Source organism: Schistocerca cancellata, chromosome 5, assembly GCF_023864275.1.
Source record: "Schistocerca cancellata isolate TAMUIC-IGC-003103 chromosome 5, iqSchCanc2.1, whole genome shotgun sequence".
Lineage (NCBI taxonomy): Eukaryota > Metazoa > Arthropoda > Insecta > Orthoptera > Acrididae > Schistocerca > Schistocerca cancellata.
This window is the reverse complement of record NC_064630.1, coordinates 580,447,084-580,473,136: the sequence shown is the minus strand read 5'-3', so window position 1 is coordinate 580,473,136 and position 26,053 is coordinate 580,447,084. Positions and strand designations below refer to the sequence as shown.

At 46.2% G+C, this 26,053-nt stretch overlaps 1 protein-coding gene across 4 annotated transcripts in view; it reads left to right on the top strand.

The window, feature by feature from the left end:
* The first annotated feature begins 5,400 nt into the window (after positions 1-5,400).
* LOC126187764 (uncharacterized) overlaps positions 5,401-26,053 on the top strand; it is a 106,478-nt gene continuing 85,825 nt past the window's right edge. For all 4 annotated transcript variants that reach the window (XM_049929029.1, XM_049929028.1, XM_049929027.1 and 1 more), the window contains exon 1: positions 5,401-5,779. In XM_049929029.1, the coding sequence (XP_049784986.1) occupies positions 5,636-5,779 (144 nt within the window). In that variant the 5' untranslated portion in view covers positions 5,401-5,635. The remainder of the gene's footprint in view (positions 5,780-26,053) is intronic.

Sequence of the window (26,053 nt, the reverse complement as noted above, 5' to 3'; positions counted from 1 at the left end):
AGGGGTAGATGGAGGGGAGGAGGACATCATCAGGGAGGGGGAGCTGGCGGAAGCCACCTTGCGAGAGGGTAAGGAGGGTGGAGAGATGGAGACCGGGTGGGACGTGGGAATACAGGCGCGGCAGCAGGCGGGGGTGGGAGAGGATGGGTGAGATAAGCGGATGAGGAGGATCGAGTTTGCGGGAGGTGTACAGGATCCGTATCCTTTCAAGGAAAAGGAGGAGGTGGGGGAAGGGGATGAGATCATACAGGATCCGCGTGGGGGAGGGGAGACAGATGCGATAGGCGAGGCGGAGAGCATGGCGTTCAAGGATTTGGAGGGATTTATAAAAGGTAGGGGGGGGGGGGGGCGGAGATCCAGGCCGGATGGGTGTAACAAAGGATAGGGCGGATGAGGGATTTATAGGTGTGGAGGATGGTTGAGGGGTCCAGACCCCACGTACGGCCGGAAAGGAGCTTGAGGAGACGGAGTCGGGAGTGTGCCTTGGCTTGGATTGTCCGGAGATGGGGAGTCCAGGAGAAGCAATGGTCGAGGGTGACGCCAAGGTACTTAAGGGTGGGAGTGAGGGTGATAGGACGGCCATAGATGGTGAGATAGAAATCAAGGGGGCGGAAGGAAGGGGTGGTTTTGCCTACAATGGTCGCCTGGGTTTTGGAGGGATTGACCTTGAGCAACCACTGGTTGCACCAAGCGGTGAACCGGTCAAGATGTGATTGGAGAAGGTGTTGGGAGCGCTGCAGGGTGGGGGCAAGGGCAAGGAAGGCGGTGTCATCGGCAAACTGGAGAAGGTGGACGGAGGGGTGAAGGCGGCGGCATGTCCGCCATGTACAAAAGGTACAGAAGGGGGGAGAGGACGGAGCCTTGGGGCACACCGGCGGAGGGGAAAAAGGTGTAGGAATCAGTGTTATGGATGGTGACATAGGAAGGACAGCAGGAGAGAAAGGAGCCGATCAGACGGACGTAGTTAATGGGAAGGGCGAAGGTTTGGAGCTTGAAGAGGAGACCAGAATGCCATACGTGGTCATAAGCTCGTTCGAGGTCCAGGGAGAGGAAGATTGTGGAGCGACGGGAATTAAGCTGGTTGGAAAGGAGATGAGTGAGGTGAAGGAGAAGGTCGTCGGAAGAGAAGGACGGCCGAAAGCCACACTGGGTAATGGTAAGGAGGCGGTGCTGGCGGTGATGCTGGTGGATGCGTCGGGTGAGGATAGATTCCAGGACTTTGCTGAAGACCGAGGTAAGGCTGATGGGTTTGTACCGGTATCTTTGTTTGCTTTTGAACAAGACATATCAAATCACTACACGAGAGCACGGCACAACTGCTTGATCTAGGCTCAAAAACAGCGGCACAGCTCCTCACACAACAGCTGAATCAGCTCTACTGGCGGACTCTACACTTAAGAACCGTCCAATAATGCCCGCCGGTAGATCACGTGACCTGCTACTGGCCGCCTCATTGGCCACTAAAATCAAACATGTTTGACTTTACTGACCGCCACTCGCTAATGACCGTGGAAGGCGCCAGTTCCCCTATACACAAGGCCAGTAGCACCATAATTGGTGGCGGCCAGTAATGGTCAGTTATAGTGGACGCCACTACTGGCCCCGTGTACAGCAGCCTTACTGCCGAGGGTTTGAGTAGATCAGAGATAAGTGTCGCATGAGTGATAAATGATAGCCTCGCTCCAGAACAGAATAACCTTGACGACACAATGTTTACAACTGACGAGACAATGTCATGTATATCGCAGAGCGACATACCCCTCATGAAAGAAACGTCGGGGAGCGATCTAAATATGAATCTTGACAACAGGAATATCATTGCAGAGAAGATAGTAAAGATTGTAAGTTATACACAGATATAGTAGAAAAGCCCATTCAGAAAAAAGAAAATGAAATCGTGAACAATGTAAACATTAACCTACAAGCCGCGGAAAATATTACCGGATCTCGAAATATGCATGTATATAATATACTGGTTACAGTGAACAAACCACGGGGAGCGATCTAAACATGAATCTTGACAACAGGAATACCATTGCAGAGAAGTTAGTAAAGATTGTAAGTTATACACAGATATAGTAGAAAAGTCCGTCCAGAAAAAAGAAATTGAAATCGTGGACAATGTAAACATTAACCTACAAGCTTCGGAAAATAGGATCCACAATGTTTTAGAAGAAAATATTACTGGATCTCGAAATATGCATGTAAATAATACACAGGTTACAGTGAACAAACCACAACCTGTTGGTATCTATTCACAAAGTGTCACGAGTCCCACAGCAGGTACCAGTGACAGTTGTAGATTGCAAAATGTAAACATACCCACAACTCCAATACCTGAACAATTAACAGCCGGAATTACAGGTAACTACAATAACAAAATAAATACGATTGAAAATGCCACGAGTCTATCGACTATTTTTGCAGACGAAGGTTTGCTGAGACATCGACAATGTCCTAGATTTACTACCGAAGGTAAAATAATGAATCCCCTAGTATTTATTAATGCTTTTCGTCATGTATTTCCACGCAACTGGACGGAAGCACTGAAAATCAGATTTGTCGTCGGATATACGCAAGGCGATGGGCTGTTACGGGAAGCTGAAGTGGCCGAACGTTGCAGCATTTGAACGAGCTTTCCTCGACAAATGCTGGTCTGAGGCCGTGCAAGAAAGACTCAGACGCGAGGCTTACAAGCCTGCGCCATTCAGTGGCAAATATGGTAGTCTACGTGGATTCTTTGAAATATATCTGACAAGACACGCTACTGGACGAACCCAATATCAGGCAGATGTGTTAAAAATTTTGAAAAGTCGTTTAACCTCGCACGTTAAAGAAAAATTAGTCACAATGCCCGAACACAACACTGTATATTTTCTGTCAATTCTCGATTCTATCGACTTAATCTATGAAGAAAGACCGGTACCCCATTGAGCAACAGAAAATCAGGCACAACAACAACATAATTATGTAAATCAGTCAGTAAAACGTGATTTAAGCACACAGCAAGGTTGGTACACACAACAGCTAAGTTACATACCCAGAGGTAATGAGTACAGCAACGGGTATGGAGAAAACAAACGATCTGAAAGAAATTTCCAAAACAACAGGGGCAATTTCAATGCACAAGCGAATTACAATTCACCATCACAAGGCCCTATGCCGAATATGAATAGAAACCGTCAGCCGCAGCAGTGGTCAACGCGCGACGACACTGCCATGCCTTATGCTGTACCGTAGCCGATCTTTGAGCAGCAAAATAACTGCACAGCAGCTACCGACACTAATTGGCGAAGTACACACACAGTGCAACTGAATGAAATTTCTTCAGGTAACGAACTAGGTCACACTACGCCGTGGGAGCAGTTATAGGGTAGTGAGTAGAGGGATCTGTTGACAATCTTGTAGGAAATACTTTCACTGGGTTGGGGGGGATGCAGTGGGAAGAATGTTGGGAGAACAGAAGACGCTCTCCCCTGGAACTGCATAGTATGCAGTAGGAACTTTTTGATTGGGGAACAAGAAAGGAAAATCTTCCTTTCTGGCACAGTTGGAGGAAGCAAGGACCAAAGGAGATAGGAGGAAGGAGGGTTGTTGGGAACTGGCAGATGGTAGGAGGATAGGAAGAAAGAGAACGCGATCCTACAGTTTTATCATCAACACCGAAAACAGGTATCTACCACTGCCAGAGGTAAGTGGAAAAGAGCCTCAGGTAGAACGAGGAGCAGGAAATGTGCAGCACACTTCAACCGAGGCCAAGAAGCCTAGGAATGTACAAAGTGTTAGGAAGAAGAAAGTGCTGCTGCTAGGTAGTAGCCATGGACGAGGTGTAGGCTCTCAGTTACAGGAAAGTTTAGGAGCAGCGTACCTGGCCACCAGTATCTTCAAGCCAAATGCAGGGCTAAGTCATCTATAGAGGACCTAGGGTCTTTATGTAAGGACTTTACAAAAGAGGACCATGTGAGTGGGGTGGGAAACTGTTTGGACAGGGATGAGGCATATGACATAGGTTGTGACCTGGGCAAGATAGCTTCCCTGACTCATGGCACCAACGTACACTTTGTTGAGTTGTTCTGGTGTCATGATCGACCACACCTTGATGGAGCTGTGAGGCGAATCAAAGTGGGGTTAGGGATGGCTCTGAGGACAGCCAACTTTGCTCATGTTTCTCTGGTGCCCGTTGGGTCTATCAACAGATGGGGTTTCACTAGGCATGTCCTACCCCTAAAGAGGACTGGTAAGGAAAGATTGGTACAGCTGATTCGTGAATTTATAGGGAGTGGATCTCGGGCTACACATGGTCAAATACCTGTTGTCATAGGTAGGAAAAGTAGGTCTCTTTTAGGATAAATCCAGACAACAGGTTCCCCTGCCTAAATAGTATCTCCAGCACTTCAAAAATACTGAAATAATCACTCACAAGACAGATTTTAACACCTCAAATACCACATATACCAGATGTCTCAATGAAAAACAAACCATTGGAAAGAGTAACATGGGGCATTTCACAGACTTAACAATCCCCCATCAAAACATGCAATCAATAAAAAATAAAATACAACTATTAGAAGTTTAGCTCCAGTCTTCGAACTCCTGTAGTATTCGTTCAGAACACTGAAATAGAAGTTATTTTGTATTAAAATGAAAAATATTCATGTCCTTATTTAGTGCGTTCTATCCCCATCCTTCTACAATAAAATAACCAAATACTAATGTTTTATTCCACCGTTGCATGTAAATATGCTCAACGGTGGAATAAAACATTTATATTTGGATATTTTACTGTAGAAGGATGAGGACATGAATATTTTTCGTTTTAACACAAAAGAACTTCTATTTCAGTGTTCAGGTTCAGAAGTCTTTATCAGTGACGGCACAAAGAAGACGCAAAATTGTATTTTTATATTTTTAATGACTAGGAGTTTAAAATTATGGGTGCCCAACATCACAAATAACAATCGTGTTCTGTCGAATAGTACATTCTTTTGGATGGAAATGTATTGCATGGGAAAGTGCGGGAATTCGTGCTGCAGATCAAGATTGTAGAGTGAGAACATCGAAAATATGCCAAAAAATTAAGCGTAGGAAGACGCCGTGGAATACTGGGAGAACAATAGTTCGCTACGGCTGATATGTCTGTTGATTATTTTCAATTGGGGTCTTTTGCAATGTAATTCCCTCAGAAATCTACTAGCCACTAAGCGGAAATGTCGGCTTGAAACAAATTAACAAACTAAACCTGATAGCAGTGTACTGTAATAATAACATTAATGTTGATATACTTAAATCGTCTCTGGTTTTGCATGGCTGATCAAACGTTTCAAAATCTGTTGTACATATGTTGGCTATTCTGTTATGACATTTCGGAAAGACTAGAATCTTTAGCGTGGTCGATTTGAAAAGTGTAACGGAAAGATGTGTCAGTAAGGCCAAAGATAGAAAAACTAAAGTTTTTGTTAGTTGCAATAGACCGCGGTTCTGATGTGTGTTGTAGTTTACTAATGGTCTTAGTGTGAATTGTGTTACAGTGTTTGTTAGCACGGTGTTACACCCGGCAATGTTTAAAAAATAATACAGCCATGCGCCTTTAATATACACCTTACTGAGTAGTATTAGTTTTCACCTTCCCTCCTTTATGGTATGGAATTTGACTGTGTTCATCATGCATATTTCTGCACTGGAATGCACGGAGGAGCTGCAGCATACAATTTTGCGAACACTGAAGGACATGGGCGTGAAGCACAGACTTAAGAAACTCAATGTCAACAAGTACTCTCAGGTTGGTAGTAATTTTTTAACCTAATTAGACCTATACCTGCCCGTATTCATTTCCAGTGAGCGATGGCAACGTCCAGCCCCCTTTTCGTTGCTGTAAAATCGCTGTTCTACGATTTGATTAGATTTTTTATTTGGTCCTGTTTACATACTGTACAAAGTGTGTGCTAGTACTATAGGACAAGTCAAGTGAAATATTAAAAAAAAATGTGAGCATTTTATATATCATACAAATACCTATTTTCTGTGAACGATTAATTGAGGACAATATTAGAACCTGCACTTTACTGGTATCAGTTAAATTGAATACTTAAAATAACAGAATGAATGGAAGTATACATTTTTATCCCTGTGCCACAAATAATAAAACTTAACATTTTGTCACTATGATTTAAATTAAAATACAAAATTTTTGTCTTCATTACATAGATAGGTTCAAGTGAATACTTGATAGTATACAATAAGTGGTAGTAATAATTTCAAACCATGGTATAAATAAATTTACATTTTGTCACTATAATTTATGTTAGTACACAATTATGTCTTCATGACATAAAGATCGTATTTCTTCTTACTTTACTCAAAAGGATGCCTTACTAGTGTAGGAATTCTTTCATTTTATAATAAGTTTGCTCTGTGAGGAATGTTTTTAGTTTCCTTTTGAATACATGCATGATATTAATTTTTTTTTATACTCATGGGAAGTTTGTTATAGGCCTATACTCTTATTCCTGACTCAGTTGCTCCCCAAATGGACGAATTTTGCAGTCATATTTTAATCAAAGACCAGTGTTTATAGGCTTTGTAAGAGTTAACTTGTGTGTTTTGTCATTAGAGTGCTGCATTACTAAGCCATGTGAGTTGAATTAAATTATTCGGATAATAGAAGAGAAGTTCCAGTAGCATGCTCAGTTCTAAACCTAGGCCCACATCCATACTCTGCAAATTGTTAAGAACATGGTGGAGGGTTTGTCACATTGTACCATTTATCTTGGCTTTCTCCCATTCCATTCATGTATGGAGTGTGCGAAGAATGATTTTTCAGATGCCTCTCTGTGTGCTGAAATTAATCTAAACTTGTCTTCACATTCCCTGTGAGAGTGTACGTAGGAGGCTGTAGTATATTCCTAATCGGCATTCAAAGCCAGTTCCTGAAATTTTGTGAGCTATCTTTTTCTGTGTAGCTTATCTCTGCCTACAAGTGTGCCAGTTTAATTCTTTCAGCATCTGAGATACTCTGCCACAGCTCAAACAAACTTGTGAGCATTTGTGGTGGCCTTCTCTGTATGTGTTAAATATCCCACTTCAGCCTTATGTGGTGCAGGTCCCACAAACTTCAGCATTATTCTAGGATAGGTTGCATGAGTGATTTGTAAGCGTTGTACTTTGTAGAATGATTGCATTTCCCTAGTATTCTGCTAGTAGGCCTAAACAGAAGACTATCTGCTTTGCCCCCAATTGATCGTATGTGATAGTTTCATTTCATGGCCCTACAACATGTTTCACTCAGCTGTTTGTAAGAGTTTATTGATTCCAACAGCTTTTTTTAGGCTCATAGAGGACGTGATGTAAATGTGTGTGTGTGTTGGGGGGAGGGCGACTTGCGCATGTGCTGTTAACAGGTGTGCTTATCTTCAGTGACTGCAGTTAAACAGTGCAAAATATTTTGAATTGAAACAGTAGAAACAAGAGCATGAAGTATGATAGGGGTTATTTTACTATGTTTACAAAGCTGCATTATTCACTATTTCAAACAAAAGTAGTCTATTGTCATTTCAAAGATAGAACATAATTTTTCCTAGAGCTTGATACTCTACATGAACCATACGTGACTCCAGTGCTGTGGTTTAGTATAAGAATTGCCACAGGTTTCCGTAATTTTTTTTTTTTTTTTTTTTACATGGTTTGAAGTGTTTGAGATGCATTGAGAAAGGTAGGTTTTGGGTGCAGTGCAACTGTAGTGGTAGGAAAATGAGACAGCAAAAATGAATCAAGAAAACACAAGAAATTTTACTGAAGATGGGTAATGATCTGATGAAAGGTAGCACAAAAATTGCAGAAATTTTTAATAACTTTTTCTGTCAGTAGCAGATATATCTGGTTTGAACACTTCCATACCTGATAGCCTACAGTTCGTAAGAAAATCTGCCAAAAACAAGTTTGATTATATTTAACTTCATACATCATCTCCAAAAGAAGTTTTCATTGTTATTAACTCTCTGAAAAATAAATGTTATGCATTTATTTATCTGTCATTATACTATTCAGGGCAGTGCTATTCAATATTTCAGACAACTTGCAGAAATAATATGTGCATATAAAAAGTAGGGTAGGATTAGGTCAGGATAGGGAAGGAAGTGTGTATTAATGACCTTGCAGACAATATTAATAGTAAATCAGGCTTTTCGCAGATGGTGCAGTTATGTAGTGAAGTACTATCTGAGAGGAGCTCTGCCATCTGGGGTATCAGCCGTTTTAACGAACGACGTTTGCGCTGTTGACCACGTTTCACTTTCTATTTGTCGTAGCAACATGGTGAAGGCCATTTGATTTTTAGTTCTGGACCTCTATTTCTCTGTGGTGTATTTTATACATCTTTCTCCACATCCCCGTTTTTTGCTGTCTTATTTTCTGTCGATTAGTGTTGATGTATAGTTGTTTTTAGCTCCTCTGTTTGTCTTTGTGTTTACCAGTTTTGACATGGGCGCGTATGATCCTAGTTGTTTTTGCATCCTAAAACAAAACAAAGTGAAATCCAACAGAGAACTGGCCTATCCCCCCCCCCCCCCCCCCCAGGGGGTCCACAACTCTTTTGTGGATATGTGCGTGGTTAGCACAGGACCCTGAGCTAGTGCAGCTCTCTTTCCTTTCTGGGATTCATACTATCCCTTTCCACATCCCTCCCTGTCCTCGAGCCTCCCCCGCCCCCCTTTCCACGTCCAAATGTTGCTGCATTTATCATACCATAGTCTGCATTACCTCCTTCGCCTTTATAATTGAGTTTGTATAGACAGTACCTTTCCGAGAAAATGTTGGGAAGCTATTGTCATTTCTGTTCCAAAACCTGGAAAAGACACACATCTCCCCTCTAGCTGTTGCTCCATCTCTCTCACGAGTAGTATATGTAAGGTTTTGGAGTGTATGGTAAACTGACGTTTATGCTGGTGGCTGAGTCCCGAAACCTTTTAACACCTGCCCAGTATGGTTTCTGAAAGTATCGTTCCGCAGTTGACCTTGTTTCTCTCTCCACTTATACCGTGAACATTTTTCTCAGGAAACACCAAAGGGTAGATATATTTGTTTTATCTGGAGAGGGCATATGATACCTGTTGGAGATCAGGCATCCTACGCACACTGTTCTCTTTAGCTTTCATGCTCAGATACCCCTTTTCATCCATGAATTTATGACAAAGCGCACATTTAAAGTGCAGGTGAACACTACCATCTCCCCCTACTTTCTTCCAAGAAAACGGGGTGCCCCAGGTCTCTGTGCTAAGTGTTGTACTGTTTGCCATCACCATAAATCCAATTAAGGATGATTTCCTTCCCAATGTCTCGGCTCCCTCTTTGTCGACGATTTTACAACCTACTACAGCACTCAACGGACCAGCCTTCTTGAATGATGTCTTCAAGGATGTTGCGATTGCCTCCACTCACGGAGCATCGAAACTGGCTTCTAATTTTCTCCCATTAGAACCATATTCGTTGTATGGAGTTTTATCTGCCTTCCCTACATCTAGGCCCTGTCGGCCTTCCGTTCACAGATGTCACCAAATTCTTGGGACTTACGTTTGACAGAAAATTATGCTGGTCTTCCCACTTTTCATATCCTTCGGCTCGCTGTCTGCTATTCCTCAACACCCTTCGTGTTATGAGTGGTACCTCCTGGGGAGTGGACAGAGTGGTCCTCCTCCACGTATATCGCACCTTAGTGCGCTCAAAATTGGACTATGGAAGCGTAGTTTACTTCTCTACACAGTCGTCTATTCTTCGGCGTCTAGACTTTGTCCACCACCGTGGCTTGTGTTTAGCATCTGGAGCTTTTTACTCCAGCTCCATGGACAGCCTTTACACTGAGACAGCTGAACCTCCGCTGTCCAATTGGTGAGCTGTCCTTCTGATTCGTTACGCTAGTCATGTCTTCCATTCATGCTCATCTGACCCATGTCCATTTTTTCGACGCCTCCTTGGATTTATGGTATGCAGGCCACCCTTCCTCTCTTCTACCACCAGGAGTTTGCTTCAATCAACTGCTACAATCCCTTTCCTTCCAATTTCCTAAAACTTTCTTGACAAATGGGGGTATGGTGCCACGTTGGCTTCGCCCCCAGACCCGCCTTCTCTGTGACCTTTGCCAGCTGCACTACAATCACCAAAACATGGGCATACACAAGGTCATACGATGGGTAGTTCGCACTATCAACATACTTTTTAACAAGTCCTCTACCATCTCTCATGATCGGGTGAAGCCTGCATATGTTTTTGAGGAAGAGCTACCTACTGATGTACTACAATGCTGACCTACTGCAGCACTGGCAACTTCACCACCTAGCACAGACAGGCCTCCAGGATGTACAGAAAGATCAGATTGACATCTCCACTTTCCGGCGTGCTTCTTGGACAATGGTCCTCTTGCCCTGCGACAAAGATCACTGCTCTTTGATGCAGTGCAGCGTTGTGTGAGGCTACGAGTGCTTATTTACATTGTGCTGTCAAAACATTTTTGCGCCAGCTGCCAGAGGCATTGCATTCTGTGACAACATCATGCTTAACCTTTTTCTTACTTACTAATAGTCCTTAGTTACAGGATAATTGTGTCATTTCTTTGTAGGGATAATTGTACGGTAAAGTAAAACTTCTCAAAGTTGTAGTCTGTGTTGACAGGATTTTCTTTGCTGTACATGTGTGAGTAAAGTACATTAAGAATTAGAATTGTTCTTGTATGAAAGTGCCACATTTCATATGCCAGCCAGCTAGATTGTAATGTGCATGGTAAATTGATTGGATGGTCTGTCATTCACGGCCACCCCAAAAAATTATATATTATATATAACAATGTTAATGCACATGTCAAAAGCCTTGAATTATTTCCATTAAATATCCTTTACTTATGTTTAAAATATATCTTTCTATTCTGTCTGACATTCCTACTGTACATGCAACAAAAATTAGTTTCTTGTTTACACTTGAATTTCCTACTTGTTGTGTTCTGTGATATGGAATTAGAATTATCTGAGGCATGATATACGGTGCACATGGGTTATGATATCATATTGTAAATTCTTAAAAATTTTTTTTTTTTGCATGTTTAATATGACTTGACTGACAGTACACATTCCTGAGTTACAGAAAGAGGCAAATTTAATCCAGATTTTAAAATGAGGACAGAACTGTATGCCCCAATGGCCACACAATTGTTAAATTAACCTATGGCATAGGAGAACTACTGCAACTGAAAAATGCAATAAAAGTAATGTATTACCCCATGCTCCCTGATGAGTACTTTCACATCGTTATTCTGGAGAGTTGTCAGTGTAACTTCATACACAGTTTGTTATCTGTGACAGGTAGAACAGCCACCAGATTACATTAATGTTCTTACTGGGCTTGAAAGGGAAGGTTATATATGGTCCACAGATAGCTTCAGAAGTTGGGGGATCACTGTGAAAGACACAAAGATGCTGAATACTTATGTGCAATAGCATTGTCAACACCTGACATAGTTTGAAAGGGGTCTATTAGTGGGTCTCCATATGGCCAACTGGTTGAATTGTGCAATATCCCAACTTGTGGGGCATTCAGATGTGACAGTGGCGTGATGTTGAACTGCATGGGAACATGAGGGCAGGCATACTCATTTTCAAGGTTCCAGTTTACACCATCTGACCACCAAAAGGGAGGACTGCTATATTGTGCACCAAGCACATCGTTACCACCCACCTGCCATCTGAAAATGAGTAAAAGGTGTCCTGCATCATTCTGTGTCAACCCATAACATTGGCAGGAGACTTGCAGCAGCCAGACTAGGGAATTATTGCCCATGCGTTGGCTGCTGCTGTTTTTATTAACATTCGGCCAATCACATGTACCAGAGAATAACTCTTAGCACATTTTTCAGCTAATTCCTGTCTCATTTAATGTTTTATGTCATGGCTATATTAAAGTTTTATTTAAGCACTTGGAAAGGGGATGAATGTGAATGCATACATGAATAGTCGCATGCATACACTATGTGATCAAAAGTATCCGAGCACCCCCAAAAATATATGCCTTTCATATTAGATGCATTGTGCTACCATCTACAGCCAGGTACTCCATATCAACGACCTCAGTAGTCATTAGGCATTGTGAGGGAGCAGAATGGAGCACTCCGCGAAACTCATAGTCTTCGAACGTGGTGAGGTGATTGGATGTCACTTGTGTCATACGTCTGTACATGAGATTTCCACACTCCTAAACATCACTAGGTCCACTGTTTCTGATGTGACAGTGAATTGGAAACATGAAGGGACATGGACTGCACAAAAGCGTACAGGCTGACCTTGTCTGTTGACTGAAAGATACTGCCGACAGTTGAAGAGGGTCGTAATGTGTAGTAGGCGGACGTCTATCCAGACCATCACACAGGAATTCCAAACTGCATCAGGCTCCACTGCAAGTATTATGACAGTTAGGCGGGAGGTGAGAAAACTTGGATTTCATGGTCGAGCGGCTGCTCATAAGCCACACATCATGCTAGTAAATGCCAAACGATGTCTCGCTTGGTGTAAGGAGCATAACCATTGGATGATTGAACAGTGGAAAAACGTTGTGTGGAGGGACGAATCACACTACACAATGTGGTGATCTGATGGCAGGGTGTGGGTTTTGCGAATGCCCGGTGAATGTCATCTGCCAGCGTGTTTAGTGCCAACAGTAAAATTCAGAGGTGGTGGCGTTATTCAGGGAGGGGGCTTGCGCCCCTTGTTGTTTTGTGTGGCACTATGATAGCACAGGCCTACACTGATGTTTTGTTTCAATCGCCTGCTTGCTTCCTACTGTTTAAGAGCAATTTGGGAATGGCGATTGCATCTTTCAACAAAGTCGAACACCTGTTCATAATGCACGGCCTGTGACGGGGTTGTTACATGACAATAACATCCCTATATTGGACTGTCCTGGACAGAGTCCTGATCTGAATCCTCTAGAATACCGCAATGCCGACTTCGTGCCAGGCCTCACCGACAGACATCGATACCTTTCCTCAGCGCAGCACTCGAAGAATGGGATGTCATTCCCCAAGAAACCTTCCAGCACCTGACTGAACGTATGCCTGCGAGAGTGGAAGCTGTCATTGAGGGTAAGGGTGGGCCAACACCATATATTGATTGGTCCTCCCAGGGGGTCCACAACTCTTTTGTGGATACGTGCGTAGCGAGCACGGGACCCCGAGCTAATGTGGCCTTCCTTGCTTTCCGGGCTGCATACCTTCCCTTTCCGCCCCTCCTCCCCTCACCTCTGGCTCTTTCCTTCCCTTTCTCCCCATCTGGGAGTATGGTTTGTGCTTACGTCCGGAGACGGACGCTCGTAAATATACTGCATTCTTCGCCTTCCTTGCTTTTATGTCTTCTTCCTTCCTTTGCCCTTCTCTTTTCCTTACCCCTTCTCTTTCCCTTTTCTCCGCTGCGGCGTTTGAGACCTCTCTTCTTTCCTTTCCCTTTCTCTTTCTTCCTCCCTGTGCGTGTCTGAAGGCCGACCCACGCCTTTTGTGCGTAGCCGGTGACGGGGTAACGCGTAATTCCCCGCCCCGGGTAGACAGGTAGGACACGTACATACCCCCTGGTAACGGCCAGGCCCAGGGAGGGGTGATTACCCGTGCTGATACCTTCCGAAAGTGCCGATTGGTCCCTCCGTCCGTTTGTCGGGAGGTGTGACGTGAGGTGTGAACAATCACCTAAGGCGGGAGTGCCCTCAGAGAGGGCCCCCACAAGGGAGGAGCGCGCCATCGGAGACGCCGGTAATCATGGGGGATTCTTCCGCAATGGTTTCCTCACCTTCCACTATGTCTGCTCACAAACGTAAGTATACTGAGTCTCAGCCACAGACGATTCTTCCATCGTTGCCACAGTTCCTTGTTGTTTCTCGGTCTGATGAAGGTCACGACTTCTCCACGGTCAACCCTTTCATTATTCAGAAAGGTGTCGACGCAATTGCAGGTCCTGTAAAGTCTTGTTCCAGATTATGGAATGGCACCCTGTTGTTAGAAACACACAGTGCCTTCCAGGCACAAAAATTGCTGCGTACTTCTCTGCTCCACACCTTCCCTGTCCGGGTGGAACCGCACCGTACCTTAAATTCCTCGCGTGGAGTCGTTTATACACGCTCCCTCGATGGATTGTCTGACGAAGAAATTCAGCACTATCTGTCTGACCAGGGCGTAACGGCAGTTCATAGAGTTATGAAACGGGTTGACACGAACATCATTCCAACCCACACTGTCTTCTTGACATTTGACAAAGTTCAACTCCCATCGAAAATCAAAGCAGGCTATGAGATAATTTCCGTTCGCCCTTACGTCCCAAACCCTACGCGTTGCTATCGATGTCAGCGGTCCAATCACACCAGCCAGTCCTGTTCCAATCCGGCCAAATGTGTTACGTGTGGCAAGGATGCCCATGAGGGTGCTTGTCCACCTCCATCCCCTCGCTGCATCAACTGTATGGGTGACCACCCTGCTTCCTCTCGAGATTGCCCCGTTTTTAAGGACGAAAAGCTCATCCAGGAAATAAGAGTGAAGGAAAAGGTGTCGACGTTTGCTGCTCGAAAATTATTCGCCAGTCGACAGCCCACCGTGCCCCAGACAGGAAAATACAGCACTGTCCTTGCTTCTCCTCGGCCAACAAAGGAGGCGGCCACGCAGACTTGCTACCTCACCTTTAGTACCACGGTCGTCAGATCGGCCAGCGCTAAGATCGCCCGTTCAACCTCACCACTTTCGCCTGCCCACTCTATGGCTCACCCTTCGTCGGGTTCTGCTAAATCTCGAGCCCAAAAGTCAGATGCCAAGTCTTCGAAAAAAGAGCATACTCGTGAAGAGTTTTTAGGTACCGCAACTTCACAACCATCGGTTCCTCCTTCATCTAAACATCATACTTCCAAGAAGGCTACAAAGAAACCCAGTTCCTCTCCTTCTCCGCCAAGGCGTGTCCCATCTACAGCACCACCTGGCGGAAATCGCCCTCGGCCGTCTTCTGTGTTGCCGAGGCACACTGCTGGTGGCCGGTCAACCGGCCGATCGCTGGTGGCAGGGGCTGCTCCTGACCAACCTATGGATCAGGATCTTCTGCCTTCGGCTGAATGCCATTCCATGCTGTCAGTCGCAAGCTCTGAGCAGTCGTTGAGTTGACAGCACCCTTGGTCACATTCCTCCATTTTCTGTTCACCCTATGTCCATTATCCAATGGAATATCCGCGGCATTCGAGCCAATCGGGATGAATTGTCGGTCCTCTTACGATCCTACTCGCTGGTCATCTTCTGTCTTCAGGAAACAAAGCCGCGTCCCCATGACCGCTTTGTTCTCCCTCATTTTCAGTCCGTCCGATATGACCTCCCCTCTGTTGAAGGCACTCCAGCCCATGGAGGACTCATGATTCTTCTCCATGATACTCTCCATTATCACCCACTCCCCTTAAACAGTTCCTTCCAAGCTGTCACCATCCGTCTTTCCCTTTCTGGATACACGTTCTCTCTTTGTACTGTATACATTCCATCATCCACACCAATGGCACGAGCTGATCTCCTTCATCTTCTTGGTCAGCTTCCACCCCCCTATTTGCTGGTTGGGGACTTCAATGCCCACCACCCGCTTCGGGGATCTCCACATCCTTGTCCACATGGCTCTCTATTGCTAGACGTCTTCCACCAAGCGGATCTAGTTTGCCTCAACACTGGGGTCCCCACATTTTTGTCTGCCTCCACGACAAATTTATCTCATTTGGATCTTGCGGTCGGTACTGTTCCGCTAGCTCGGCGCTTCGAATGGTTCGCCCTTGATGATACACACTCGAGTGACCACTTTCCATGTGTCCTTAGACTGTAGCCTCCACTGCCATATATGCGCTCGCGACACTGAAAATTTGCCCAAGCCGATTGGACACTTTTTCCGTCTCTAGCGACATTCGATGACCGTCGCTTTCCCAGCGTCGACGATGAGGTCACACATATTACCGACGTTATTCTTACAGCTGCGGAACGTTCAATACCACGCACCTCCGAATTGCCCCGGCGCCCCCCAGTTCCTTGGTGGAACGAGGGATGCCGTGACGCAATACGTGAGCGGCGACGTGCTCTTCGCATTTTCCGTCACCATCCTACTTTGGCCAACTGTATCCGCTATAAGCAGCTCTGTGCGTGATGCCGTCACGTCATCCGCGATAGCAAGAAGGCAAGCTGGAAATTCTTTATTAGCTCATTTAACACCTTCACTCCCTCCTCGGAAGTTTGGAGTCGGCTTCAACGGTTCTCAGGCGCGCCTAGTTTCTCCCCGGTCTCTGGGCTCACTGTCGCGCATGATACCATAGTGGACCCCGTCGCAATTTCTAACTCGTTGGGTCAGCACTTTGCTGAGATTTCGAGCTCTTCCAATTACCCGCCAGCGTTTCTCCCGAAGAAACGTGCAGCGGAAGTGCGACATCTTGCTTTCTCCTCTCAAAATCACGAAAGCTACAATACTGTTTTCTCCATGCGGGAACTCCAACATGCCCTCTCTTCTTCTTGCTCCTCCGCCCCAGGACCGGATGGTATCCATGTCCAAATGTTGCTGCATTTATCAACCCATAGTCTGCGTTACCTCCTTCGCCTTTATAATCGAATTTGGACCGACAGTACCTTTCCCAGACGGTGGCGGGAAGCTGTTGTCGTTCCCGTTCCGAAACCTGGAAAGGACAAACATCTCCCTTCTAGCTATCGCCCCATTTCTCTCACGAGTAGTGTCTGTAAGGTTTTGGAGCGTATGGTGAATTACCGTTTAGCTTGGTGGCTGGAATCCCGCAGACTTTTAACACCAGCCCAATGCGGATTTCGGAGGCATCGTTCTGCAGTTGACCATCTTGTTGCTCTCTCCACTTATATCATGAACAATTTTCTCCGGAAACGCCAAACGGTAGCAATATTTTTCGATCTGGAGAGAGCATACGATACCTGTTGGAGGACAGGCATCCTCCGCACACTGTTCTCTTGGGGCTTTCGAGGCCGGCTGCCCCTTTTTCTTCGCGAATTTATGGCAGAGCGCACTTTTAGGGTGCGGGTGAACACTACTCTCTCCCGTACTTTCTCCCAAGAAAACGGGGTACCCCAGGGATCCGTGCTTAGTGTTGTACTATTTGCCATCGCCATAAATCCAATTATGGATTGTCTCCTTCCTGATGTCTCTGGCTCCCTCTTTGTGGACGATTTTGCGATCTACTACAGCTCTCAACGGACCAGCCTTCTTGAACGATGTCTTCAAGGATGTCTCAATCGCCTCCACTCATGGAGCATCGAAACCGGCTTCCGTTTCTCACCCAGTAAGACCGTTTGTGTCAATTTTTGGCGACGTAAGGAGTTTCTTCCGCCCTCCTTACATCTAGGTCCTGTCAACCTTCCGTTTTCAGACGTCGCTAAATTCTTGGGTCTTATGTTTGACAGAAAACTGTGCTGGTCCTCCCACGTTTTCTATCTTTCGGCTCGCTGTCTGCGATCGCTTAACACCCTCCGTGTCCTGAATGGTACCTCCTGGGGAGCGGACCGAGTGGTCCTTCTCCACCTCTATCGCGCCTTAGTGCGCTCGAAATTGGATTATGGAAGCATAGTCTACTCCTCTGCTCGGCCGTCTATTCTTCGGCGTCTCGACTCTATCCACCACCGTGGATTACTTTTAGTGTCTGGAGCTTTTTACACTAGCCCTGTGGAAAGCCTTTATTCTGAGACTGCTGAACCTCCGCTGTCCAATCGGCGAGCAGTCCTCCTGAGTCGTTATGCTAGCCATCTGCCTTCCATGCCTGCTAATCCAGCCCATGACCTTTTTTTCGACGCCTCCTTTGATGTAGGGTATGCAGGCCGCTCCTCCTCCCTACTACCCCGGGAGTCCGCTTCCGTCAACTGCTCCATTCTCTTTCCTTCCGCTTTCCTAAAACCTTCTTGACAACTTGGGGTACAGCACCGCCTTGGCTCCGTCCCCGGATCTACCTGCTCCGTGACCTTTGTCAATTTCCCAAGGATGGTACCCCTACACTTGTTTATCGTCGGGCATTTGCTGCTCTATGTGCACAAATGACGGACGCCACATTTATTTACACCGACGGCTCGAAAACATCGTTAGGTGTAGGGAGTGCCTATATTGTTGGCGACACCCCAAATCGCTTTCGGCTTCCCGACCAGTGTTCGGTTTATACTGCGGAGCTTTACGCTGTTCTCCAGGCTGTCCACTACATCCGCCGCCATCAGCGGATACAGTACGTTATCTGCTCAGATTCTCTCAGCTCTCTCCTCAGTCTCCAAGCTCTTTACCCTGTGCACCCTCTGGTCCACTGGATTCAGGACTGTCTGCGCTTGCTCCACCTGGGGGGCGTCTCGGTGGCGTTCCTCTGGCTCCCGGGACACGCTGGTATCTGTGGGAATGAGGCGGCTGATATAGCGGCCAAGGCTGCAGTCTCTCTTCCTCGGCCAGCTATTCAGTCGCTTCCCTTCACCGATCTACGGAGCGGTTTATGTCGCAAAGTTGCTCAATTATGGCATGCGCATTGGTCAACACTTTCCCGTAATAAATTGCGGGAAGTGAAAGCCCTTCCTTGCGCTTGGACCTCTTCCTCCCGAACGCGTCGTCGGGAGGAGGTAATTTTAGTTAGACCCCGGATAGGGCACTGTCTTTTTAGCCATCGACATCTTTTAAGCGGCGATCCTCCCCCACTCTGTCCCCACTGCTTTCAGCTGTGGACGGTAAGACACCTTTTAATTGAATGCCCCTATTTTAATCCATTACGCTCCCGTCTACAGCTATCGCCTGATCTATCGTCGATTTTAGCAGATGACACACGCTCAGCCGACCGCGTTCTCCAGTTTATTAATGACAGTGAAATGACGTCAGTCATTTGAAGCTTTTTTTGGGGACAACCAACCCCTTTCTGTAGTGGATTTTTAAGCCTTCCTTCTGCTTTTAGTTTCTCCAATTTTATGACTTTGTTCCCATTGCTGCTGGTTTTCAATTTCGGTTTTTTACTGTCTTAAGTCACGGGCTGGGCGCTAATGACCATAGAAGTTTTGCGCCCTAAAACCAAAAACAAAAACCGTATATTGAATTCCAGCATTACTGATGGAGGGTACCATGAACTTGTAATTCACTTTCAGCCAGATGTCTGGATACTTTCGATCACATAGTGTAACTTTTATCATCAGTCTTAGTATACTGACAAGAAATCACTGTGTTGTCATTGCCAGACAGGTTTTAAAGTGTCCAGCACATTTCCATGTGCCATTGTCCTAAGGAAAGAATTTATTCTCACTAAGGACTTAGTCTGTATTCTACAGGGGTGCTGATAACCATACCATTGAGCACCGTGAAACCAATATCATAATCGGAACTGCAAGTGTTCATGGTCAACTGGTACCTTTAGTGTGATCGATTTCTGCTAATTACTTCCACACGTTTAGTGTAGGTTCAAGAAATATCAGTCCCGAGTTTGGTAAGCCGGCCCTGCAAGAGATGACTGAATAGCAGCTGTACTTGTAAAGAGATCTTGTCTGCCACCTGGATGCATACTATTTGGAGGTTACAACAGATCATTGATGCTCCGTAGTGGCCATTCCCCTCCTTCTTCTTCTTCGTCTTCTTCTTCTTCTGCATATCAGATGTCAGGTGTTTGCTCCCTTGGACTTTCCAGACTTCTTTAGCCTACCAGATTATAATTTCTGACTTTGTAATTAATCTGCCTCTGTTCATATTGTCCAGATATTCACTCCATTTTTATCTGTTATCTTCAATAATAATAGTAATAATAATGAATATCATCCTAATAATAATTTACGTTGAATGTGTTTGATTCTTTCTTACTGTCACTGTTTTTTAACCTGTCTACACTGATATGGCCTTTCAAAGGTGTAAGACATTTCTTTGCAACTGCATGGCTCTTACTTTCTTGTCGTCTGTAAGTGATCCACGACTCATATCTGTAGTTATACAACTGCATGTGTGTTCCTTTTGCATCTTGTTTCTAAAGTACCCGTTCATTCACCATATAGTGGAGATACTGAATCGCAAATAGGCACAATGAAAAGATTGTCACAAATAAAGTTTTCGATCAGTAAGGCCTTCATCAAACACACACACACACACACACACACACACACACACACACACAACTGCAGCCTCAGGCAGCTGAAACCACACTGCGAGCAGCATCCCCATTGCATGATGGGAGTGGCAGTTGGGTGGGTTTAGGCAGGAGGGTGTGATGTGGAGAGGGGGAGGGATGCTAGGGTAGGGTTGGTGGACAGTGAAGTACTGCAGGTTAGATGGAGGCCAGGGGAGAGATGGGGAGGGGGGGGGGGGGGGGTTGCAGAAAAGGAGAGAAGTAAAAAGACTGAATATGATGGTGGAATGACAGCTGTGTAGTGCTGGAATGTGAACAGGCTGGATGGGTGAGGACAGTGACTAATAAAGTTTGAGGTCAGGAGGGTTATGGGCCATGTAGGATGTATTGCAGGGAAATTTCCAACCTGCGCAGTTCAGAAAAGCTGGTGTAGGTGTGAAGGATTCATCTGTCACAGGCTGTGAAGCAGTCATTGAAATGAAAGATGTCATGTTTGACAGTTTGCTCAGCAACAGGGTGGTCCACTTGGTTGGCCGCAGTTTGTCGGTGGCTGTTCATGCGGACAGACAGCTTGTTGGTTGTCATGCCTACATAGAATGCAGCACAGAGGTTGCAGCTTAGCTTGTAAATCACATGACTGGTTTCACAGGTAGCCCTACCTTTGATGGGATAGGTGATGTTAGTGACCGGACTGGAGTAGTTGGTGGTAGGAGGATGAGTGGGACAGGTCTTGCATCTAGGTCTATTATAGGGGTACGAACCATCAGGTAAGGGATTGGGAGCAGGGGGTGTGTAAGGATGGACAAGTATATTGTGTAGGTTTGGTGGTCGGCAGAAGGGTGGGAAGGATAGTGGGCAGGACATTTCTCATTTCAGGGCACGATGAGAGGTAATTGAATCCCTGGTGGAGAATGTAATTCAGTTGCTCCAGTCCCGGATGGTACTGAATTACGAGGGGAATACTCCTCTGTGGCCGGTCTGCGGGACTTTGGGAGGTGGTTGGAGACTGGAAAGATAAGGCACGGGAGATTTGTTTTTGTTAAAGGATGGAAGGATAATTACGGTCAGTGAAGGCTTCAGCGCGACTCTCGGTATATTTTGAGAGGAACTGCTCGTCACTGCAGATGCGACGACATGGTGGCTAGGGTGTTCAGAAGGGACTTCTTGGTATGGAATGGGTGGCAGCTGTCAAAGTGGAGATATTGCTGGTGGTTAGTATGTTTGATACGGACAAAGGTACTGATGTAGCCATCTTTGAGGTGGAGGTCAACATCTAAGGAGGCGGCTTGTTAGATTGAGTAGGACCAGGTAAAGCAAATGAGGGAGAAGTTGTTGATGTTCTGGAGGAATGTGGATTGGGTGTCCTCACCTTTGATCAAGATAGCAAAGATGTCATCAGTGAATCTGAACCAGGTGAGGGGTTTAGGATTCTGGGTGTTTATGAAGGATTCCTCTAGATGGCCCATGAATATGTTGGCAGAGGATGGTGCCATGTGGGTGCCCGTATCTGTACCCTGGATTTGTTTGTAGGTAATGCCTCCAAAGGAGAAGTAATTATGGGTGAGGATATAGTTGGTCATGGCAACTAGGAAGGAAGTTGTTGGTCTGGAATTTGTTGGGTGTTGGGAAAGGTAGTGTTAAATAGCGGAAAGGCCATGGGCATTAGGGATGTTAGTGTAAAGGGAGGTGGCATCAATAGTGACGTGCAGGGCACCATGTGGAAAGAATGGGAACTGTGGAGAGTCAGTGGAGAAAATGGTTGGTATCTTTTATATAGGATGGTAGGTTCCGGGTAATAGGTTGAAGGTGTTGGTCTATGAGAGCAGAGATTCTCTCAGTGGGGGCACAGTAACTGGACACAATGGGGTGTCCCACGTAATTGGATTTATGGACTTTAGGAAGCATGTAGATGGTAAGAATGCAGGGAGTGGTAGGGGTGAGCAGAGTGATGGACTCCAGGGACAGGTTCTGGGATGAGCCTACAGATTTGATGAGTGGCTGGAGATCCTACTGGATTTCTGGAATGGGGTCACTGTGGCAAGGTTTGTAAATTGAAGTATCTGACAACCGGTGGAGTCCTTCTGCTGGGTAATCCGTGCAGTTCAAAACAGTAGTGGTGGAGCCTTTGTCTGCAGGTACCTTGATCGGAGCGGGTGGCATCAGGGCGGCTGACCCGCAATGAAGTGGACTAAATCATCTCTTGCTGGTGAACCGTACAGCACCAGCCATCTCTAAGAAGGGCAAGATAGAATACAATGCCGACAGGTATGACCCTAAATAGTTACCCTCCCCCATTACACCATGGGAGAAATGTAGAGCTGCAGAACAGAGAGAGCCATATTCGCCTCGGTTTTTAGTCTGTAGCAGAACCGATGGAGACTCTTTTCTACTGATGAAGCCTCAGTTTTTCATTGAACACCTTCAGGATAAGTTTGGAGAAGTGACAGTGCTGTCAAAGATGCGAAACGGTGCAGTCTTGATTCAGACAGCATCCCCAGCCTAATTCCAAGTGTTACTCGCCTGTGACAAGCTGAGTGATATTCCTGTTTCCGTCATTTCCTGTAAAAGCCTCAACAGGGTCCAGAGGATTATTTTCCATTGTGACCTCCTCTTGCAGCCTGACGACGAGCTCCGCACCAATTTAGAATAGCAGGGTGTTTATTTCATCGGGCGCTTATCCTGGGGACCCAAAGACAACAGGGTTGCTACCGGTGCCTTCATATTGGCCTTTGCGGGTGATTCATTGCCTGAAAAGGTCAAGTTGATAGTTTACCGCTGTGACATTAAACCATACGTCCCTCCCCCTATGCCATGCTTTAAGTGCTGGAAGGTCGGGCACATGTCTTCCCGCTGCACTTCCAACACCACATGTCGAGACTGTGCATGTCCACTGCACACAGATACTCCATGTGCGCTACATCCCACTTGCATCAACTGTGGAGGGCACCACTGCCCCTGCTCGCCAAACTGCTCAGTACTCCAAAAGGAGTGGAAAATTGTGGAGTGCAAGACCCTGGACCGGTTGACTTGCACAGAGGCTAAATGTAAATTCGAAAGATTACACCCCATTTGCTTGACGTCGATAATCAGCATTGCTGTCCCAAGTGCCATTGGTTCCTCACTCTTTGCCATTAACAGTGGGTCCTCCGGTCTACCAGAATACATCCGCCTCCTTGGTGGTAGGAGGCAAATCTTCCTCTGTTGCTCCCAAAGCATCTACTTCAGGCGCAAGGCCCCACCCCCCAAATGCAAGGGACATTAGTCCCCTCCCCCCTACCGGAGAAGCAACAGCCTCCTCCAGCTTCTCTCGTGTGGAAGGAGTCCCTTGGGGCCCTCTCATCCAAGGTCTCCACTAATGCCACGGCGGACACTCGCCAGTGGCTCAAGGAGCCAAAAGCTGCTGGATGAAGAGCTTCATGGTCTTTCTCCATGCCTGAAGCTACTTCGGATAAATCTTCCCAGCAAGCCCCTAAAGAGGAGAGAGAGAGCAAGCAAACTAAGGAGGAGTCTGCTAAGAAACAGGACCCTCTGGTGGCCCAAACACCACCACTCCATATCAATTTTGCATCTGAGGATGCAGTGGAGATCTTAGCATCCCCTGCGGATCTGGATCTCACTGATGCCTCATCCACCATAGAAATGGCTACAAATACTCAGTCAGAGACAGCAGGTGACCCTGAGGCATAACCTGCCTCCTTGTGCACTTCATGCCTTCCCAGCCTCACGATAACGTCATCCTCCAGTGGAATTGTGGCGGTTTCTTCCACCACCTGTCTGAGCTACGGCAACTGTTAAGCTTTACACCTGCTTTCTGCATTACCCTCCGGAAAACCTGGTTCCCGGCTATGCAGACCCCTGCCTTCTGTGGCGATAAGAATGTTACAGGAACTGTAGAAACTATAATAGAGTGTCAGTTGCAGTTTGTGTCCTGAACTCAGTATGCAGTGAACCTATGCCCCTTCAAACCCCCTCTTGAAGCTGTGGCTGTCAGGATAAGGGCAACACGGGACATAACAGTCTACAATGTATATCTTCCTCCAGATGGTGCAGTACCCCTGAATGCATTGGCTGCACTAATTGATCAGCTCCCTAAACCTTTCCTACTTTTGGGAGATTTTGACGCTCATAACCCTTTGTGGGGTGGCACAGTTCTTACTGACTGAGGCAGAGATGTCGAAAATTTAGTGTCACTACTCGACCTTTGCCTCGTAAATACTGGGCCATTACACATTTCAGTGTGGCACATAGCACATATTCGGCCATTGATTTCTCGGTTTGCATTCCAGGCCTTCTCCCATCTATCCACCGGATAGCACATGACGACCTGCGTGGTAGTGACCACTTCCCCATCTTCCTGTCAGTGCCCTGGTGTCAGGCCCATGGACGCCTGCCCAGATGGGCTTTAAGCAAGGTGGCCTGGGAAACTTTCACCTCTGCTGTCACAGTTGAATCTCCCCCACATGGTAAGATTTATTTGATGGTTGAGCAGGTAACTACAACGATCATTTCTGCAGCAGAAAACGTGATCCCTTGTTCTTCAGGGTGCCCCCAGTGAAAGACAGTCCCTTGGTGGTTGCCGGTCACTGAGTCAATCAAGGAGTGTCTGCGAGCGCTACAGTGGCATAAGCATCACCCTTCCCTGCAGCACCTCATACCCTTTAAAAAGCTCCGTGCCCACGTTCTCTATCTTACCAAAACTCAGGACAGAAGTGTTGGGAAGAGGTAGTGTCGACCATTGGGTGCCATGTCACCATCCCAAGTCTGGGCAAAGATGAAACAATTTTTGGGTACCGGACACCAACAGGTGTTCCTGGTGTTAACATAAATGGCGTTTTATGTACCGACGCAAACGCAATTGCCGAGCACTTTGCTGAGCACTATGCTTGCTAGCCTTTCGCACTCTCAAACAGCAGCTGGAAGAGAAAGTCCTCTTATTCACTACATGCCACAGTGAACCGTATAACACCCCCCTTTACAGAGTTGGAGCTCCTCAGTGCCCTTGCACATTCCCCCGACAAACCTTGAAAAACTCACTTTATGTGAATAGCTGTCGGCCCATCAGCTTCACCAACATTTTTTGTAAGCTGCTGGAACGTATGGTGTGTTGGCAGTTGGGTTGGGTCCTGGAGTCACGTGGCCTACTGGCTCCGTGCCAGGGCGGCTTCCACCTGGGTCGCTCTACCACTGATAATCTTGTGTCCCTCAAGTCTGCCATCCGAACAGCCTTTTCCAGATGCCAACACCTTGTTGCCATCTTTTTTGATTTACGAAAAGTGTATGACACCACCTGGCAACATCATATCCTTGGCACAATATATGAGTGGGGTATCCGAGGCTCGCTCCCGATTTTTATCCAGAATTTCCTGTCGCTGTGTATTTTCCATGTCCAAGTTGGTGTCTCCCATAGTTCCCTCCATATCCAGAAGAATGGGGTCTCACAGGGCTCTGTATTGAGTGTATCTCTATTTTTAGTGGCCATTAATGGTCTAGCAACAGCTGTAGGGCCGTCCGTCTCACCCTCTCAGTATGCAGATGATTTCTGCGTTTTGTACTACTCCACCAGTATTGGTGTTGCTGAGCGGTGCCTACAGGTAGCCATCCACAAGGCACAGTCATGGGCTCTAGCCCACGGCTTTCAGTTTTTGGCCGCAAAGTCGTGTGTTATGCACTTCTATTGGCATTGTACCATTCATCCAGAATTAGAACTTTACCTTTCTGACAATCCCCTCACTGTAGTTGAGACATCGATTTTTAGGACTGGTTTTCAACTCCTCATTGACTTGGCTTCCTCACCTTAGTCACCTTAAGCAGAAGTGCTGGCAGCACCTCAATGCCCTTCACTGCCTGAGCAACACCAACTGGGGTGCAGATTGCTGTAAGCTGTTGCAGCTATACAGAGCCCTTGTTCAATCCTGCCTTGACTATGGAAGTCTGATTTATGGTTCAGCGGCGC